General features: G+C 37.8%; 1 protein-coding gene across 4 annotated transcripts in view; it reads left to right on the top strand.

Moving 5' to 3' along the window:
- PRIMPOL (primase and DNA directed polymerase) overlaps nucleotides 1-19,945 on the top strand; it is a 69,286-nt gene that overhangs the window by 3,330 nt on the left and 46,011 nt on the right. For all 4 annotated transcript variants that reach the window (XM_044225630.1, XM_044225629.1, XM_044225628.1 and 1 more), the window contains exons 4-8: nucleotides 489-618; nucleotides 2,500-2,739; nucleotides 11,771-11,868; nucleotides 12,766-12,895; nucleotides 19,349-19,496. In XM_044225630.1, the coding sequence (XP_044081565.1) occupies nucleotides 2,560-2,739; nucleotides 11,771-11,868; nucleotides 12,766-12,895; nucleotides 19,349-19,496 (556 nt within the window). In that variant the 5' untranslated portion in view covers nucleotides 489-618; nucleotides 2,500-2,559. The remainder of the gene's footprint in view (nucleotides 1-488; nucleotides 619-2,499; nucleotides 2,740-11,770; nucleotides 11,869-12,765; nucleotides 12,896-19,348; nucleotides 19,497-19,945) is intronic.

The following is a 19,945-nucleotide window of genomic DNA, read 5'->3' as shown; positions in this document are numbered from 1 at the left end:
CAGGGCCCTGGGGTCATGATCCAAGCCGAAGGCAGACGCTGAACCACCCAGGTGCCCCCGTATTTATTTCTTCATTAAGTAATCATTGTGCTTTATTAAAAGTTAATACATTTCATAGAATAAAGTCAGTTTCTCACTTAGGTTGTCAGAATGTGGAGGATTTTTATCGGTATGCGAAGCAGATTAAAATAAACCAAATACTCAGGATCTAGCAGTCTGGAGTCCTCTGTCATTTTGCATTGAAAAAAGCCGTTTCATTAAAAATTATTCCAGCTCTTCCATCCAGTGAAATTATATCCTGTTCCTAGGCATGTCTGGTATGAAGTTTATATTGATACCTTTAGAATTAGGTTTGTTTCTTGGCTTATAATTTATAATTTTCATGTGGATCACGTGTAATTGAGAGTAATCTTTCTTAGGTCTGACATGTTTGAAGTCCAATGTGAAATCTAACAGTGTCATGATACTGTATCCTCTCAATCTTTTAGGATGAACCTCCTTTTCCTTTCTGGGAATATATCATTTGCCATTGAGTTTGTGTTGCAAAATTTTCTGCAAGAATTCAAGAGAATATTTATTGATCCGATAAGCACAAGTACTAAAAAGGCATTGCCAGAGGTAAATAGGAATTTTTCCCTCGAATGCTTTAGTATGTGTTGTTATTTCACCTTAAAAAATGAATATATGTGCTTTCTACATAGATAAATTATTTTATTAGTGAAGATGATACTAATGAAAAGGGAGACTACCTCAGTTATCGATTTCTTTTTTTTTTTAAGATTTTATTTATTTATTTGACAGAGATCACAAGTAGGCAGAGGGGCAGGCAGAGAGAGACAGGGCCCTGAGATCATGACCTGAACCGAAGGCAGAGGCTTAACCCAGGTGCCTCACAGTTACTGACTTCTGTATGAAAAACCAGACCAAAACTTCTTGGCTTAAAAATAGTTCATTTTTGGGCGCCTGGGTGGCTCAGTGGGTTAAGCCTCTGCCTTTAGCTCAGGTCATGATCTCAGGGTCCTGGGATCGAGCCCCACATCGGGCTCTCTGCTCAGTGGGGAGCCTGCTTCCTCCTCTCTCTCTCTGCCTACTTGTGATCTCTACCTGTCAAATAAATAAATAAATAATCTTTAGAAAAAAAAAAAAAAATTCAGTTCTGTGGGTTGACTGGGGAGGTTTTTTACCTGAACTCACTCGGGCTTACTTAGGCATTGAATTCAGATGTCTATATGGTCCAGAATGTCTGAATTCCATGTATCAGTAGTTGGTGTTGGCTGTTAGCTGAGGTAACTTGGTTCTCGTCCACATGTCCTTTTATCTTCTGTGAGACTGGAGTTCTAGCACGACAGTCTGAGGACAGTCTTGGTCTCAGGACAAATCCAGTGCGCAAGCACTTACTACACCTCGGTTTGCTTCACATTTGTTGATGTGACATTGACCAAAGCAAGTCATGTGGCCAAGTAAAGAGTACGTGAGTGGCCTTAGATAGCATCTCTTCGAGGGAGGAATGGCAGGTTTTGTGGCCATTACTTACCTACGACACAAGCTCTTCTCCCCTTCTAAAAGCCTATCCTTTTTTGGTAAGTAAACCATAAATCCCAAATCATAAAAGTATTTTCTGGCCCCCTTACCTTGGCGTGGCTAACATGGAAACATTGTGTGTAAATAAAAAACACATGTCATTAATAAACAGGGATTAAAAGACTGCTACTTTAATCCAGTCATGAAATTAACAGACATAGGTTAAAAATATGTGTATTCCTATCTCTAAACATGCTTATGATTAACATGGACATTCTAAACCAAGACTAACCAATATTGCAGTTCCATTTATACACTGAATTGTTCTCCCAACTAACCGCTGTTTTGGGAGAAAAGAAGAACAATGGATAGAAACAGAAGAAAAGGGAACTGCACAGTAGTGTCTAGAAATGAACTCTGTACTAAGAAATAGCACAAAAGTGATGGCCAAAGTAGTAGCTCCACTTGGGCAAGATAGATAATGCTTGATGCAATAAACTGGTTATAATAAAAACCATAATGATACAAAAACCGCTTATGTTTACATGAGGCTTTGTAATTTACAAAACGTTTTCTTACATCCTGTCACATTTATCCTCATGATAATTACATAAAGTGTTCAGGACGACATTGATCCCCATTTTGCAGTTAAGGCTTAGGGTACTTCTAAAATCAGCACTATTAAATAGAAGAGCCAAGATCTAAAGCTATCTGGTAACTAGCCCCATTCCTATTTCACATTAAAACTTCATGCAAAACTATATATGTACATAGTACATTTATATACATAGTATGTATATTATATTTTATATTACATATTCTATATCATATAGAATATATGTAATATAAATTATGTATTATAGGTATATAACTACATGTATGTGTGTGTGTATGTATATGTGTATGTGTAAGGAAATGGTTTTTGACGTTTTACCAAAAAAATATATTCTAAAGAAAGAAATTATGTCTTTGTTTTAGTGCTAATTGACAGAAATCTTACATGGGTTAGGATTTAGTTTCCCTGTAACTTCTAAACCAATGGAGAGAAAATGGGAAGCAAAACTGAAGAAAATTGAAGAACGAGCATCTCGTTATGAGCGGAAACCGTTGCCCTCGGTATACAGACCAAGATTGTCCAAGCTAGAAGAACCACCCTCCATTTGGAAACTATTCCATCGGCAAACTCAGGCTTTTAATTTTGTTAAAAGCTGTAAAGAGGTAATTTTCTTATCTCTACCTCTTTTTTTTTTTTGAAGCTACTCTAACTTAGGATTTTTTTTTTTTTTTAAGATTTATTTATTTGTCAGAGAGAGCACAAGCAGGAGGAACAGCAGGCAAAGGCAGAAGCAGGCTCCCCATTGAACAAGGAGCCTGATGTGGGACTTGATCCCAGGACCATGGGATCATGACCTGAGCTGAAGGCAGACACTTAACAACTGAGCAACCCAGATATCTGTAAATATCACACTATTTACAGAAACTATCCCTATGAATTTTTGATCATTTACTTAGTATTAATAATGAAAAATAATGGGCTATGTAGTGACAATTAAAGATTTGTAATGATATTTTAAAGTTTTAATTGAAATGTAGTTGACATAGTGTATTAGTTTTGGTGAACAACAGAGTGATTCAACAATTACACACATTACAAAATGCTCACCATGATAAGTCTAGTCTCCATCTATCACCAAAGTTACAATAATAGTACTGACTATATTCCCTATGCTGTACTTTTCATCCCCATACCTTATGTATTTTATAACTGGAAGATCGTACTCTCATCTCCTTCACCTAGTTCTCCTGTCTCTCCACATCCCTTTGCTCAGGCAACCACCAGTTTGTTCTCTGTAATTGATGAGTCAATTTTAGATTTGTTTTGTTTTTAGATTCCACATAAAAATGAAGTCTTTTGATCTTTGGTTTTCTCTAGCTTATTTCACTTAGCATAATATCCTTTAGGTCCATCCATGTTGTTGTGAATGGCAAGACTTCATTCTTTTTTTATGGCTGAGTAACATTCTTTTGTGTATATACTGCATCTTCTTTATCTTCATTTATCAATGGACACAGGTATCTTTCATACCTTGGCTATTGTAAAGAAACAAAGGACATATATTCTTTTGAATTAGTGATTTCATTTTCTTCAGGTAAATACTGAATTACTAGAATTAATGGATTGTATGGTGTTTCTATTCTTTTTAATTTTTTTTAAGATTTTATTTGTTTGACAGACAGAAATCACAAGTAGGCAGAGAGGCAGGCAGAGAGAGAGAGAGAGGAGGAAGCAGGCTCCCCGCTAAGCAGAGAGCCCGATGTGGGTCTCGATCCCAGGACCCTGGGATCATGACCTGAGCCGAAGGCAGTGGCTTTAAACCACTGAGCCACCCAGGTGCCCATGTGTTTCTATTTTTAATTTTTTCTGAGGAACCTCCATTCTGGTTGCCATAATGGCTACACCAACTTACATTCCCACCAGTGGTGCATAAGTGTTTCCTTTTCTCCAAATCCTTACAGTGTTATTTCTTGTCTTTTTTTTTTTTTTTTTTTTTTTTAAAGATTTATTTATTTATTTATTTTAGAGAGAGCAGGCTGGAGGAGGAATAGGGAGAGAGGGAGAGAGAGAATCTTCAAACTGACTCCCTGCTGAACACTGAGTCTGACACAGGGCTCCATCCCAGGACCCCGAGATCATGACCTGAACTGACAAGAGTCAGACGCTTAACCAACTGAGTTACCCAGGTGCCCCATGTCTTATTTTTTTGATACTAGCCATTCTGACTGGTGTGATACTAGCCATCAAAATCATTTGATTTGATTTGATTTGCATTTCCCTGATGATTAGTAAGGTTGAGCATTTCTTGATGTGTCTGTTGGTCTGTTGGCCATCTGTATGTTTTACTTCTTCCTTACCAATTTGGATGGCGTTTTTTCTTCCTTCTTTTACTTGTCTGATTGCTGTGGTTAGGATTTCTACTACTATATTGAGTAAAAGTGGGAACAATGGGCATCTTTTCATTTTTGGTCTGATGTTGACTATGGGTTTGTCATTCATGGTCTTTACTATGTTGAGGCATGTTTCCTCTGTATTCCCTTTGTTGATAGTTTTATCGTAATGTTAAATTAGGTCAAATGCTTTTTCTGCATCTATTGAGATGATCGTCTGATCTTTATCCTTCATTTTATGAAAGTGCTGTAGATGCTGATTTGTGGATATAGAACCATTCTTGTGCCCCTGGAATAAACCCCATTTGATCATGGTGAATGATCCTTTTAATGTATTGTGTTAGGTGTGCCTATATTTTGTTGAAGATTTTTTGCATCTGTGCTCATCAGGGATAATGGTAGTGTCTTTGTCCGTTTTGGTTTGAGGGTAATGCTGGTGGCCTTGTAAAACAAATTCAGAAGCATTCCTAGGGGGAAAAAATTCCTCCTTCTTGTATATTTTGGAATAGTTTGAGAACTCTTTATTAAATGTTTGGTAGAATTCATCTGTCTAGCCATCTGGTCCTGGACTTTTGTTTTTTGGGAAGTTTTTGATTACTGATTCACTTTCATTACTAGTAATCTATCTGTACAGACATTCTATTTCTTCCTGATTCAGTCTTTATCCATTTCTTCTAGGTTGTCTAATTTGTTGGCATACATTTTCTTGTAGTAGTCTCTAATAAATCTTTGTATTCTTGTGGATGTCAGTTGTAAATTCTCTTTTATTTCTGATTTTTTTAAAAAGGCCTGGGTGGCTCAGTTGGTTGGACGACTGCCTCCGGCTCAGGGCGTGATCCTGGAGTCCCAGGATCGAGTCCCACATCGGGCTCCCAGCTCCATGGGGAGTCTGCTTTGCTCTCTGACCTTCTCCTCGCTCATGCTCTCTCTCACTGTCTCTCTCTCTCAAATAAATAAATAAAATTTAAAAATAAATAAATAAATAAATAAATAAAAAGGTTTTATTTATTTATTTGACAGACAGAGATCACAAGTAGGCACAAAGCAGGCAGAGAGAGAGGAGGAAGCAGGCTCCCCACTGAGCAGAGAGCCTGAGGCGGGACTGGATCCCAGGACCCTGGGATCATGACCTGAGCTGAAGGCAGAGGCTTTAACCCACTGAGCCACCCAGGTGCCCCTCTGATTTTATTTTTGTGTCTTCTTTTTTTATTCTCCCCCCCCCAAGATTTTATTTTATTTTTTTTGACACAGAGAGAGATCACAAGTAGGCAGAGCGGCAGGCAGAGCGAGAGGGGGAAGCAGGCTCCCCGCCAAGCAGAGAGCCCAATGCAGGCTCTATCCCAGGACCCTGGGACCATGACCTGAGCTGAAGGCAGAGGCTTAACCCACTGAGCCACCCAGGCGCCCCTTTCTTTTTTATTCTTGATGAGTCTGGCTATATTAATTTTATTTATCTTTTCAAAGAAGCAGCTTTTAATTCCATTGATCTTTTCAGTTATCTTTTTAGTCTTTATTTCATTTATTTCCACTCTGATCTTTATTATTTTCTTCCTTCTAATTTGGGGCTTTGTTTGTTCTGATTTTGCTCATTCCTTTACATATAAGTTTAAATCGCTTTTTTGAAATTTTTCTTATTTCTTGAAGTAGGACTATATTGCTATAAGCTTCCCTCTTAGAACTGCTCTTGCTGTGTCCCAGCCATTGCGTTTCCATTTTCTCTTGTGTCCAGGTATTTATACTTCCTCTTTGATTTCCCCATTGACACCATTGACCCCTCTGACCCACTGTGTAGTAACATGTTGTTTATTCTGCATGTGTTTGTTATTGCCAGTTTTTTTCTTGTAATTGATTTCTTATTTCATATTGCTGGAACAGATGCTTGATAGGATTTTAGTCCTTTTAAATTTATTGAGACTTGTTTGGTAGCTTAACATGTGATCTATGTTGGAGAATTTTCCATGTGCACTTGAAAAAGAATATTTTCTTCTCTTTGGGGATGAGATGTTCTGTATAATCTATTAAATGCATATGGTCTAATGTGTCTTTGAAAGCCAGTACACTTTATTGATTTTCTGTCTGGAGGATCTATCCATTGATGTAAGTGGGGTGTTAAATTACCCTAGTATTATCGTATTACTGTCACTTTCTCCCTCTTTGTCTATTAATACTTGCTTTATATATTTAGGTGCTCCTATATTGGCTGCATAGACATTTACGATTGTTTTATCCTCTTGTTAGATTGATCCCTTCCTCACTATGTCATGCTATTTTTCTTTTTTCTTTTTTAAATATTTATTTATTTAGTAGAGAGCATGCAAAGTGGGAGAGGGGCAGAGGGAGAGAATCTGAAGCAGACTTCCTGCTGAGTACAGAGTCCAACAAGGGGCTTGATCCCAGGACCCTGAGATCAATCATGACCTGAGCTGAAATCAAGTGTTTGATGCTCACCGGTTGAGCCACCCAGGAGCCCTTATGTCATGCCTTTCTTTGTCTCTTTTTACAGATTTTAAATATATTTCATCTGATATAAGTACTGCTACTCCACCTTTTTTTTGTTTGTTTGCATTTGCATGGAATATCTTATTCTATCTCTTCTTTTTCAGTTTATATGTCTCAGTCCAAAGTCTTTTGTGGGCAGCATATAGATGGGATTGGCTTTTTTTATCCATTCAGTCAAACTTTGTCATTTGATTGGATCGTTTAGCCCATTTACATTTAAAGTGATTATTGATATATATGTACCTATTGACATTTTGTTTATTGTTTTCTGGTTGTTTTTGTAGTCCTCGTTTTTTTCCTTCTTGCTGTCTTTCCTTGTGATTGATGACTTTCATTTATTTATTTATTTATTTATTTATTATTAACATATAATGTATTATTAGCCCCAGGGGTACAGGTCTGTGAATCGCCAGGTTTACACACTTCATAGCACATACCTTCCCCAATGTCCATAATCCCACCACACTCTCCCTACCCCTCTCCCCCCAGCAACCCTCAGTTTGTTTTGTGAGATTAAGAGTCTTATGGTTTGTCTCCCTCCTGATCCCATCTTGTTTCATTTATTCTTTCCCTACCCCCCAAATCCCCCATATCAACTTCCTCATATCAGGGAGAGATTGATGACTTTCTTTAGTGTTACACCTGGGTTCCTCTCTCTTTATTTTTTGTGTATCTGTTACAGGTTTTTGGTGTATAGTTACCACGAGGTTCATGTATAGCATCTTATGTATACAGCAGTCTCTAAAGTTGGTGGTTGCTGATGTTCCAACACATTATAAAAGTGCTACATTTTTACTTCCTACCTCCGTGTTTAAGTGTATGATGCTATATTTTACATCTATTTATTTTACATATCCCTTAACTAATTTATTTCAATACTTAACTACTTTTGTCCTTTAACCTTCATGCTGGCTTTATAGTGATTGATCTTTTACTGTATGTTTTCTTTGATAAGTGAAATTTTTTCCTGTTATAATTTTCTTCTAGTTATGTTCTTTCCTCTTCCACATAAAGAATTCCTTTTAACAGTTGTTGGAAAGCCAGTTTAGTGGTGATGAACTCTTTTAAATTTTGTCTGGAAACTCTATCTCTCCTTCATTTCTGAATGGTAATCTTATTGGGTAGAGTATTCTTGGTCATAGGTTTGTTTCTTTCTGTACTTGAAATAAATCATGTCATCCTCTTCTGACCTGCCTAGTTTTTGCTTAAAAAAATGCGCCTATAATCTGTGGGTGTTCCCTTATATGTAACTGGTTGCTTTTCTCTTACTGCTTTGAATAGTCTATCTTTAAATTTTGACATTTAGTTATCATGTTTCTGAGTGTGCACTTCCTTGGATTCATCTTGTTTGGGCTCTATTTGCTTCTTAGAGCTGTTTTTCTTTTTTCCTTCCCCAGGTTAGGGAAGTTTTAGGCTATCATTGCTTCAATTAAGTTTTCTCCCTCTTTCTCTTTTCTCCTTCTGGGGCTTCTATAATGTGAATGTTTGTGCCCTTGATGTGTCCCAGAGGTTCCTTAAACTATGGTTATTTTGTTCATTTCCTTTTCTGTTCAGTGTTCAGCCTGGGTGCTTTTCACAATCTGCATCCTCTAATCTGCTCTGATTTACACTAGTGTATTTGTCCTGGTGATTTTCTTAACCAGACATAATAGGGAATGGGGACTTGTTCTCAGTTCTCCTGCTTTAGGCACCCATGCAGGAGCCTGATGTGGGGCTTGATCCTTTTTCTCTTCAGGGAGGACTTCTGTGCCTGTGCTAACTGTCCTGCTTGTGGTTCTCCATACCAAGGTTTGGTTCCTATTTTTGCTTTAGCTCCTCTTACCCTTCTTGATGTGGCCTTGTTTTTATGTCTTTTGTCTTAAGCTGTGGAGGATCTGTTCTGCTGGTCTTTGACTGCTTTCAGAGCAAGTTGCCTTACTTGTGGCAGTTACTTCAGTGTGTCCATGGGAGGTGAACTCAGCATCCTCCTATTCAGCCTTTTTGTCCTACTCCCACATAATGATATTTAAAAGAAGCTATTCTGAGGGGCCTGGGTGGCTCAGTCGGTTACGCATCTTCCTTTAGCTCAGGTCATGATCCCAGGGTTCTGGAATCCAGCCCAGGGTGGGCTCCCTGCTCAGCGGGGAGTCTGCTTCTCCCTCTACCTCTGCCTGCTGTTCCCCTTGCCTTTACTCTCTCTCTCTCTATCAAATAAATAAATTTAAAAACAAAGCAAAACAAAAGAATGAATAAAAGAAGTTATGCTTAAAGTCCACATCCATGCACTGAAAAATAATAGAATGACTAAAAAATAAGAATGACTAATAGAATGACTAAAATAGATTTTAGTGGAGAACTAAAACAATGCCCACAAAAATGTGAGGAAATGAATGAGTGGAGTATGAAAATTTGAAGGATGAAATGAGGAAGAAAAATGGAACTGAAGCAATAGGAAAATAAAATGTCTCAAATAATATAGTGTAGAGTTCATAAACCCTGGGTCTTAAATCATACCACCAAAGCAAACATGTATTTAACTTTCTATGCTCTCCTTTTGTGCTTTGGAATAATAGAGTGGATTTATAATAGTAATTTCCTACTTATTAGGTAAGTGGGATTAAGGAGTGGTTGCTGGTTGCTACCCTTGCAAATGGTCTGATGCTCAGAAATAAACAAATGTGTACTGCACATCATTTATTTGGCACTGTGGGGAATATAAAGTATGAAAAGGTGCATATGTGAAGTCAAGCATAAATGTATTGTGATTCTGATCACTGATACTATATAAAAACTCAGTGTGCTTAAAATTTTTTAGGATGAAGACTGTTTGTTCCCTTGTAAAGGGAAGCTAACTCAGATCTCATCAGAAGAGTTTAGGAAATAGGGACACCTGGATGGTTCTGTCAGTTAAGTGTCTGCCTTCAGCTCAGGTCATGATTGCAGGGTCCTGGGATTGGATCCCAAGGTCCTGGAATTGAACCCCATGGCAGGCTTCCTGCTCAGCAGGGAGTCTACTCCCTCTGCCCCTCCCCCTGCTCCTATGCACAAACGCGCTTTCTCTCTCTCTTTCCCTCTCTCAGATAAATAAATAAAATCTTAAAAAAAATAGTTTAAGAAATAACAGCCTTTGTATTCATTTTGTGTAAACCCAATTCAAGTATTAGAAATTAAAATCCTGACAGGTTCATTTGAACTTGAATTAGAATAGGAGTATGATTACTAAAGTTAACAATTACCAACTATAAAATTTATCTCAGGAAGATTGTTTTAATGTCAGTAATTTAGTCTCTAATTGAAATCTCATTTCTGAAAATGGAAGTTTTATTTCCCTGATTGGCTTAACAGCTGCCATTAACTAAGTGGAAAGAAAAGAACTTGTATATCCCTTTAATAGAAGAAACTCTTTGGGGCAACAAATGCAAATGGTTATATCAAGTGTCACAGCCATTAACCTTAAAAAAAGTGTCTCATAGAAAAGACTATTTATAGTCTTATACTTGTTAAAGGTAAACATTTTAAATCTTAAGCTTTTAATATTAACTTGTAAATATTTAAAAATTTAAAAAATTTGTTGCCCACATGTATTTATATGTACTAGAGAATTTATTAATTTTAGTCTAAGTCATTTTTTTTAAGATTTTATTTATTTATTTGAGAGAGAGAGAGAATGAGAGAGAAGGAACATGAGAGGGAAGAGGTCAGAGGGAGAAGCAGACTTCCCACTGAGGAGGGACCCCGATGGTGGGCCTTGATCCCAAAACTCCAAGATCATGACCTGAGCTGAAGGCAGTTACTTAACCAACTGAGCCACCCAGGTACCCCTAGCCTTAGTCATTTATAGTAACATTTAGGTTGTTTCAAAAAATAAGTTTTAAATGGGTGGCACAGTCAACTGAGCCTCAGACTCTTGTTTTTTTTTTGTTTTTGTTTTTGTTTTTTTAAATTTTATTTATTTATTTGAGAGAGAGAGACAGTGAGAGAGAGCATGATCGAGGAGAAGGTCAGAGAGCGAAGCAGACTCCCCATGGAGCTGGGAGCCCGATGTGGGACTCGATCCCGGGACTCCAGGATCACGCCCTGAGCCGAAGGCAGTCGTCCAACCAACTGAGCCACCCAGGCGTCCCAGACTCTTGGTTTTGACTCAAGTCTTGGTGTTGTGAGATCAAGCCCCATGTAGGGCACCTCACTTAGCACAGAGTCTGTTTGAGATTCTCTCTCCCTGTCCCTCTCCCCCTAATGCATGTGTGCTCTGTCTCTCTCTTTAAAATGAATAAATAAGTCTTTTTTTTTTTAAGATTTTATTTATTTATTTGACAGAGATCACAAGTAGCAGAGAGGCAGGCAGAGAGAGGGAGAAGCAGGCTCCCTGCTGAGCAGAGAGCCTGATGCGGGACTCGACCCCAGGACTCTGAGATCTTAACCTGAGTCAAAGGCAGAGGCTCAACTGAAGGCAGAGCCACCTAGGTGCCCCAATAAATAAGTCTTTAAAAGAAATGTTTAATTTCATAAACTAGAAAGTGAAGCTATAATAGGAAGTCAAGCTAGAGTGATTGAAAAGTGATTTTTCTCTTTTTTTTTTCTCTTTTTGGTCTGGATATTTGAATGGTTTCTGCCTTGAACATGTATTACTTAAGTGAATAAAAATAAATATAATTAGATTTTGATTGGCATAGTCACAATAATTATTTTTCTTTTTTTAGGAATAAAGATGCTCAAATTCCAGTTTTCCAAAATTTGATAAAATTCATGAACATTGACTAGCTACAGTTGTTTTTGGATTTCTACTTTTATTAATTTTTCTACTATTATTTTTGCTCTCATAAAGGATGTTCACGTATTTGCTTTGGAATACAAAGTGGGCGATGGGCAACGTATTTATCTGGTGACAACCTATGCTCAACTTTGGTTTTATTATAAATCCCGGTAAGTCTGTCAAGGACAACATATTAAAGTTACATTTCCTTCATCTAGTAATGTTGGTGAAATTAATGCTGGCTTAATTAACTGTTGTGAATCTCCATCCCACATTTGATTACTCCTTGATCCATAAAATTGAACCCTGGAGCTTCCGTGTCATAGCAGTACTAAATGATCTTACCAGGTGCTGGGAGAAAAGTCAGGGGCAATCGTGTGTGTGTTGTGAGTTCTTGTGTATGTGATTACACAATTCCCCCATCACTTTTTGTTCAAATTACAAACTTTTTACTTCCATAGGATGCCATCTGGATTTCACTTAGCCCAAGTCACCATTCATTTACCGAGGCAGTATCTATTTTTATTAACCTGTGTTAAAGTCCTATCTCTTGACCCACATGTGAGAACTGAAAGCTTTTGAAGTCAGGTGATTCAGAATATGTTTCTAGCCAGTTTTTCAAATACTGTTTTCCTAAAGAAAATACAAAACTTAAAAATTCTCATAAAAAGCTTATCCAATCCCAAGAATACATGTGATCCTGGGATTCCAGTTCGAGAAAGAGAGTTCTTTTTCTCAGACAAGATTCGTTCTGTCATGACACAAGAATAAAGAAGGATCATACAATGTCAAAATTATCTGTGAATAAGTAACAGCATGAGGTTGACCATATTTTCAAGGCAAATAATGTGACCGAATATGATTGTTACATCTTCTTTGACGGAAGCTCTTAATAATACGATGATCCTTAAACCCACAGGGGAGCAGTTGTTCATTTTGTCATGTCTTCATTATGCCATAGTTATGTCATTAAATCAGTTAGTCCAGTATCTTGAGATGTAGGATCAACTACCATGATTCGAAAGGTTTAAGACAGAAACCTAACAATCTTGAACTATTTAATTCAGGAAAAATCTCTTACACTGCTATGAAGTCATTCCTGAAAATGCTGTGTGCAAGCTTTATTTTGATTTGGAATTTAACAAACTTGCCAATCCAGAAGCTGATGGAAAAAAGATGGTTGCATTACTCATTGAGGTAAATTACAAACTCAGGTTTTTCTCCTTATATCTGTATATCTTTTCATTCATGTATTCATTAATTAAGTGGATGCAGCCTGTGTAATATTTGGGTTCTGTGTTTCACCTCCTTTTCCTTTTCCTCTTGAATTTTCATTTCTTAATATGACTTCTCTGAGTGAATTTCTAAAATGGTCAGAGATTCAATTTAGGTCCATATATATTGTAATATTAGTATATCTATAAAAAATAGACTTGAGAGGGGCACCTGGGTGGCTTAGTTGGTTAAGCAACTGCCTTCAGCTCAGGTCATGATCCTGGAGTCCTGGGATCGAGTCCCACATCAGGCTCCCTGTTCTGTGGGGCGTCTGCTTCTCCCTCTGACCTCTCCCCTCACATGCTCTCTCTCTCTCTCAAATAAAATCTTTAAGAAAGGGGCATCTGGGTGGCTCAGTGGGTTAAGCCTCTGCCTTCAGCTCAGGTTGTGATCCCAGAGTCCTGGGATCGAACCCCGAGTTGGGCTCTCTGCTCAGCAGGGAGCCTGCTTCCTCCTCTCTCTCTGTCTGCCTCTCTGCCTTCTTATGATCTCTCTCTGTCAAATAAATAAATAAAATCTTTAAAAAAAACAAAAACAAAAGAAAAGAAAAAGAAAGTCCTAGCAAAGAGGGGGGCCTGGGTGGCTCAGTCGGTTAAGCATCTGCCTTCAACTTGGGTCATGATCCCAAGGTCCTGGGATCCAGCCCTGCATCAGTCTCCCTGCTCAGAGGAAACCCTGTTCTCCCTCTCCCACTCCCCTGCTTGTGTTTCCTCTCTCACTGTGTCTCTCTCTGTCAAATAAATAATTAAAATTTTTTTTAAAAAAATCTTTAAGAAAAAAAAAAGACTTGAGAAAGGTGGCAGTTCAGAAACTTTGATTATATATTAACTCTATTGCAAGTAGCTGACTGATAAAAGTTAGGGAAAGTAATTTTTACTGGAAAAATTGGTTACTGAGCTGAATTTTCAAGAATTAAAAATTATGTCCTAATTTTTGTGCTGGGAGGAATTTTGGAAATTATTCTGTCTTACACCATCATAAAGGAGAAGTCTAAGGTCTAGAAAAACTTAAAACTCCTAGGTCCTATAATATTGGTAAAACATGATCTAGAAGTACAGTTATTGTTGTTTAACAAAGAGAAAATACTGTCGTTCCAGTAGGTATTTTTGGTTTAGCGGTGTCAATTGGGAAGTTACTAACAAAAGGAGTAATATGGGCTAGTTCAACAGAAGTCTATTAATGTTTTCTTATGAGATCTTTTTAAAGATTTTATTATATTAAGTGTTATTAAACTTATATTGGCTATTATTTGGGCTCAAAGTAGTATTAACATTTATTGATTAGTTTGTTTTCTTTCTTTTTTAAAAACTTATTAAAGTTTTTATTTTATTTTATTTTTTATTTTGAGAGAGAAAGTGAGCAAGCCAGGGGAGGGGCAGAGGGAGAGAGAGAATCCCAAGTTAACTCCACGCTGAGCACAGAGCCAGATGTGGGCCTCGATCCCATGACTCTGACATCACGACCTGGGCTGAAATCAAAAGTTGGATGCCTAACCGACTGAGCCTCCCAGGCACCCCTTAATTTTTGTTTTTCTTTTTAGAGAGAGAGTGTATGCACATGTGAGTTGGGGGAGGGACAGAGGGAGAGGTAGAGAGAGAGAATCCCTGGGATCATGACCTGAGCCAAAATCAAGAGTCGGATGCCCAAATGACTGAGCCACTGAGGCGCTCCTTAATTTTTTTCTCTTAGATGTTAACTATAGATGACACATTTTATAACTTTAAGAATATATCTTAAAATGTTTTTGATAAAGAGTATCTGCTGATTATGTTGAATCACTCTTTTTTAAATTTTAAATTTTTTGAAAAATGTATGCAAATACATAAAAAAAAGTCATGTAATATTAGCTTTTTCTTGGCTTCCCCCCTCCTTTACTTAGGTTTATTTATTTACTATGAAGTATAGTTGACATTTAATATTTTATTTGTTTCAGGGCTATAACATAGTAATTTAACACTTAGTATACATTATGTAAGATTCATCATGTTAAGTCTAGTTTCCTTTTGCCACCATATAAGCTTATTATAATATTAATGACTATAATGCTTACATTGTTTTGCATACATCCCTGTAACTTACGTATTTTATAACCACAAGTTTGTATCTCTTAATCTGCTTCACCTATTTTGCCCATACTCCTACTTCTCCCCTCTGGCATTTGCATTTTGTTCTCTGGATTTTTGAGTCTGTTTTGGTTTATTTTGTTTATTTTGTTTTTTAGATTACGCAGGTAAGTGAAACCATGTGGCATTTGACTTTCCCTGTTTGACTTATTTCACTTAGCATAATACCTGTGCTGGCAAGTGACAAAATGTTACTCTTTTTCATGGCTGAGTAATTTTAGTGTATGTATATATACCACATCTTCTTTTTCCATTCATTTGTCAGTGGACACAGGTGTCTTCCATATCTTGGCTATTGGAAATAATGCTGCAATAAATCTAGGAATGCATGCGTCTGTTTGAATTACTGCTGTTTTATTCTTTGGGTAAATCCCTGGGAATAGAATTGTTGGGCCATTTGGTACTTCTATTTTTCACTTTTTGAGAAATCTCCATACTGTTTTCCATAGAGGCTACACAATTCGCATTCCCACCAACAGTGCACAAGGATTCCCTTTTCTCTACATCCTTGCCAACATTTGTTACTTCTTGTCTTTTTGATATTCACATTCTGGCTTGTGTGAGGTAATACCTCGTCGTTTTCACTTGCATTTCCGTGATGATCAATGATGTTAAGCATTTCTTCATGTGTCTGTTGGCCATCTGTATGTCTTCTTTGGGAAAAGGTCTATTCAAGTTTTCTGCATATTTTAAAAATCAGATATTTTTTTTGGTGTTGAATTTTAGGAGTTCTTTATATATTTTGGATATTAATCCCAATCCCTTATCAGATAAATCTTTTGTAAATATCTTCTCCCACTCAGTAGATTATCTTTTTGTTTTGTTGATGGTTTCCTTCACTGTGCAAAAGCTTTTAGTTTGATACAGTCCCAGTTGTTTATTTTTGCTTTTGTTACACTTTACTGAGGAGACAGATCCAAAAAATAATGCTAAGACAAATGTGCAAGAGATTATTGCCTTTATTGTCTTCAAGGAGTTTCATGGTTTCAGGTCTTCAGGTTAGGTCTTGAATCCATTTTGAGTTTATTTTTGTACGTGATGTAAGAAAGTGAATTGTTTTTCATGTAGCGGTTCAGTTTTCCCAGCACTATTCATTGAAGACATGGTCTTTTATCCATTGTATATTCTTTCCTTCTTGGTCATAGAATAACTGACCATTTAACTGTGGGTTTATTTCTGGGCTCTCTATTTCCTTGATTTATATGTGTACTTTTGAGTCAGTACTTACTGTTTTGATTACTGTAGCTTTGTAGTATAGTTTGAAATCTGGAAGTGTGATACCTCCAGCTCTGTTCTTTTTTCTTGAGATTGTTTTATCTAGGTATAGCAGTTTGTGTGCCCCTATGAGCAGGGGGAGGGGCAGAGGGAGAGGGAATCTTAGGCAAAGCTGAGTGCTCTTTCCCATGACCCTGAAATCATTAGGTGAGCTGAACCAAGAGTGGGACACTTAATTAACTGTATCACCCAGCTGCCCCAAGATTATTTTAGGTAATATAATCTTCATATGTATTTACATGGAGATTAATTTCATTTATTGGTTACTTTGTATAACAAGTGTATAATCCAGTAAGTACTTTTCCTTTTGAGTCCCCTTGTGAAGAGGCATAAATTAGATTAACTCTTAACAGATGGGTAAGAAGTAACTGACTAATAATAGCTAGTGATAACATATAATAGCTAGTGGTAACATATCATCCTTTGAGGCAATGACAACTGATGAAATTTAATAAGCCCCTTCTGCCAAATGGAATGGACTCTGATGCTAGTGCATTTATAGAACTATACTGACATGTAACATTGCTCAAATAATCATATTTCTAACTTGTGGATCATATAGTTTTAATATTTAAATGTCTTACTTTTTTTTTTAAAGATTTTATTTATCTTTTTGACAGAGAGAGATCACAAGTAGGCAGAGAGGCAGGCAGAGGCGGGGGGGGGGAAGCCGGCTCCCTGCTGAGCAGAGAACCTAATGCGGGGCTCAATCCCAGGACCTGAAATCATGACCTGAGCCAAAGGCAGAGGCTTAACCCACTGAGCCACCCAGGCTCAGTCCTACATTTTTATTTAAAGTTTAACTTGGGAAAGTTGACTTAGATGATTAGGATTACTTTTTGTTTGTTTGTTTAACCTAGGCAGTCAGTACATTTATTCTGTATAGCTCCAGAATATAAAACCGGACTTTATTCCTTGATCACAAATGTTTCAGCCTCCAGTAAGTGTCAGTGTGTTTAGGCACTCGGAAGACCACGGGTTAGTCCACAGAGACCTAGCTTCTGCCTTCATAGAATTCATAGTCTCATGGGGATAACAAATTAGGATAACTTTAGTTACCATAATTTAAAAAGGGGCTTCTGGGGTGCCTGGGTGGTTCAGTGGGTTAAAGCCTTTGCCTTCAGCTCAGGTCATGATCCCAGGGTTCTGGGATCGAGCTCCACATCAGGCTCTGCTCAGCGGGGAGCCTGCTTCCTCCTCTCTCTCTGCCTGTCTCTCTGCCTACTTGTGATCTCTGTCAAATAAATAAATAAAATCTTTAAAAAAAAAAAACAAAACAAAACAGGACTTAAACAAGATAGAGCTTAATTTCTCCCTCATGTAGTATCTGGATATGGCTCCGTTACACCAGAGACCAGGCTTGTTGCTTTGCTGTTTCCTGAGATGTTGCCTTTATGTACTCTGTCCAAGTGGCTCAGGACCACAATGTCTGCTTTCCTGTCAGTGGAAGACCGTGACTTCCCCCATGTCACCGGGCATGCCTCTCCCCGGTAAGAGTATAATTTGGAAATCACCTGCTTTCCTTCTGTTCATATCCCATTGGCCTGAACTTGGCCGTGTGGCCACACCTTACTGCCAGAGAGTCTGGGAAGTGCGGTCTTTATGCTGGGTGGCCTGGTGTCCAGGTAGACCGCATTCTTTCTCCACAGAAGCAGTAAAGAATGGAGGGTGAGGGGTGGCCTTTGTAATGGACTGAACACCCAAGTCAAAATAATCACACAGATTCACATAAAACTGTAGCCCTGTAAGGACTATAATCGGGACAGAGTGTGAAGGGGGAATGGATGTAGAGAGGGGAATTGAGGAGGCTTCGGAGAAAGTGAGAATTTATTGAAGGCTACAGAGAGCGTGGGAGGGGTTTTTATGATGATACAAAAATAACATGAATAAATATAAGTTCGGTATAAGTGCTTGGCAGTTTATAAGCCTTTTGCTCATATCAAGATAACCATGTACGGTAGTTCTTAGTAACTTCATTTTGCAAGTGGGAAAACGGGTTTCAGAAGTGACTTGTTTTGTGGCTGCACAGCTAATGCTTTTAAGCAGAGACATATACCAAGCAATGTGCTAACTTTTTACACTCATCTTGTCATTTACTCCTTAAAACAAATCCCAGAAGTTAGGTCAAATTATAATCCCATTTTGCGGTCAAGGAATGTAAGGTATGGACTTGACCAAAGTCACACAGAGCTGGTAAGTGGCAAAGCCAGTAATCAAACCTAGATCTTTCTGATACCAAATCTATGCTCTTACCCCTGGGCTTGCTGCCTTCTTACACTGCATAACTGCCTTCAGTGTCAGTAGCACCTCGCCCCAGAGGGCTGAATTTTTGGAGGTAGATTTTGGCTCAGTATGTCTGAGGAAACTTCCAAAAACTAAAACTATGAAAAATGGAATTAGTGACTTTTTAACTCGTAGAGGATATTTGAAGAGATGATGCTTAAAAATAAATAAATTTACTGTGCTTAAAAAGGAATATATTTATTGTGATTTTGGAGGAGATTAATATATAAGATAAATTGTTTGAATTTTAGGACGTCTTTACTCCTGAGAGTCTATGACTCTTGGAACATGTGGGATAATTTAAATGTGATGTATATTTCTGTATATCAGTAATTTGGTGAAATTGTTACATTGTAAATATTCAGATAATAAAATTTAAAAATGAGGGGCACCTGGGTGGCTCAGTGGGATGAAGCCTCTGCCTTCGGCTCAGGTCACAATCTTGGTGTCGTGGGGTTGAGCCCCACATCGGGCTCTCTGCTCAGCGGGAAGCCTGCTTCCCTCTCTCTGCCTGCCTGCCTCTCTGCCTACTTGTGATCTCTGTCTGTCAAATAAATAAATACAATTTTTTTTTAAAATAAAAATAAATAAATAAAAAATGAGTTAGAGTTGTACCAAGATATTTGAATTTCCTCATGGAAAAATTTTAAAACCATTTGAAATGCTAATTACTTACATTTTACTGTGTTTTTAGCATGTTTGTAAAGCACTTCAAGAGCTATACAGGGTTAATTGTTCACCCGAAGATGTTTTCAACTTGGATTCCAGCACTGATGAAAAATTTAGCCGTCATCTAATATTTCAGCTTCATGATGTGGCATTTAAAGATAACATTCATGTTGGTAAGTGTACTGTTTTTATGGAATTCTGTTAAAATCCTCATATTTTCCTTTTCCTCTTAAGGTTTTGTAAGGTTTTATTTGTCAGGTTTTATGGTTGTTGCCCTACCCTAAGTAATGAAATGTGATTTTGCACATCGTCAGGATTTGCCTTTAGTTCTAGACCTACCTTCCTCTTCTAGACACATTTTAGACATGTTAACCTCCTCAGGACGCCCTTGGCATTATTGCCTCCAGCTAGAGATTGTGAGATGGTCACGCATTGCATGGTACGGGTTTCTGTTCCAACAGGACACATTTCAGAGGTTTTCTGGGTAATGCACGAGAGGCCCTGTTCAGATCTTATCTGTGGTGCATCAGAGCCGTATTTCTGTCCTTCACTTCAGCCTTGTCTTAGCCTTAGCTTTTAGGATGTGAGGACTGGGGCTTGGGCTCCAAACCACACCTGGAGA

The sequence above is a fragment of the Neovison vison genome, chromosome 11, assembly GCF_020171115.1.
Source record: "Neovison vison isolate M4711 chromosome 11, ASM_NN_V1, whole genome shotgun sequence".
In the NCBI taxonomy this organism is placed as follows: Eukaryota; Metazoa; Chordata; class Mammalia; order Carnivora; family Mustelidae; genus Neogale; species Neogale vison.
Note: the sequence above shows the minus strand (reverse complement) of the source record. Positions and strands in the feature narration are given on the sequence as shown.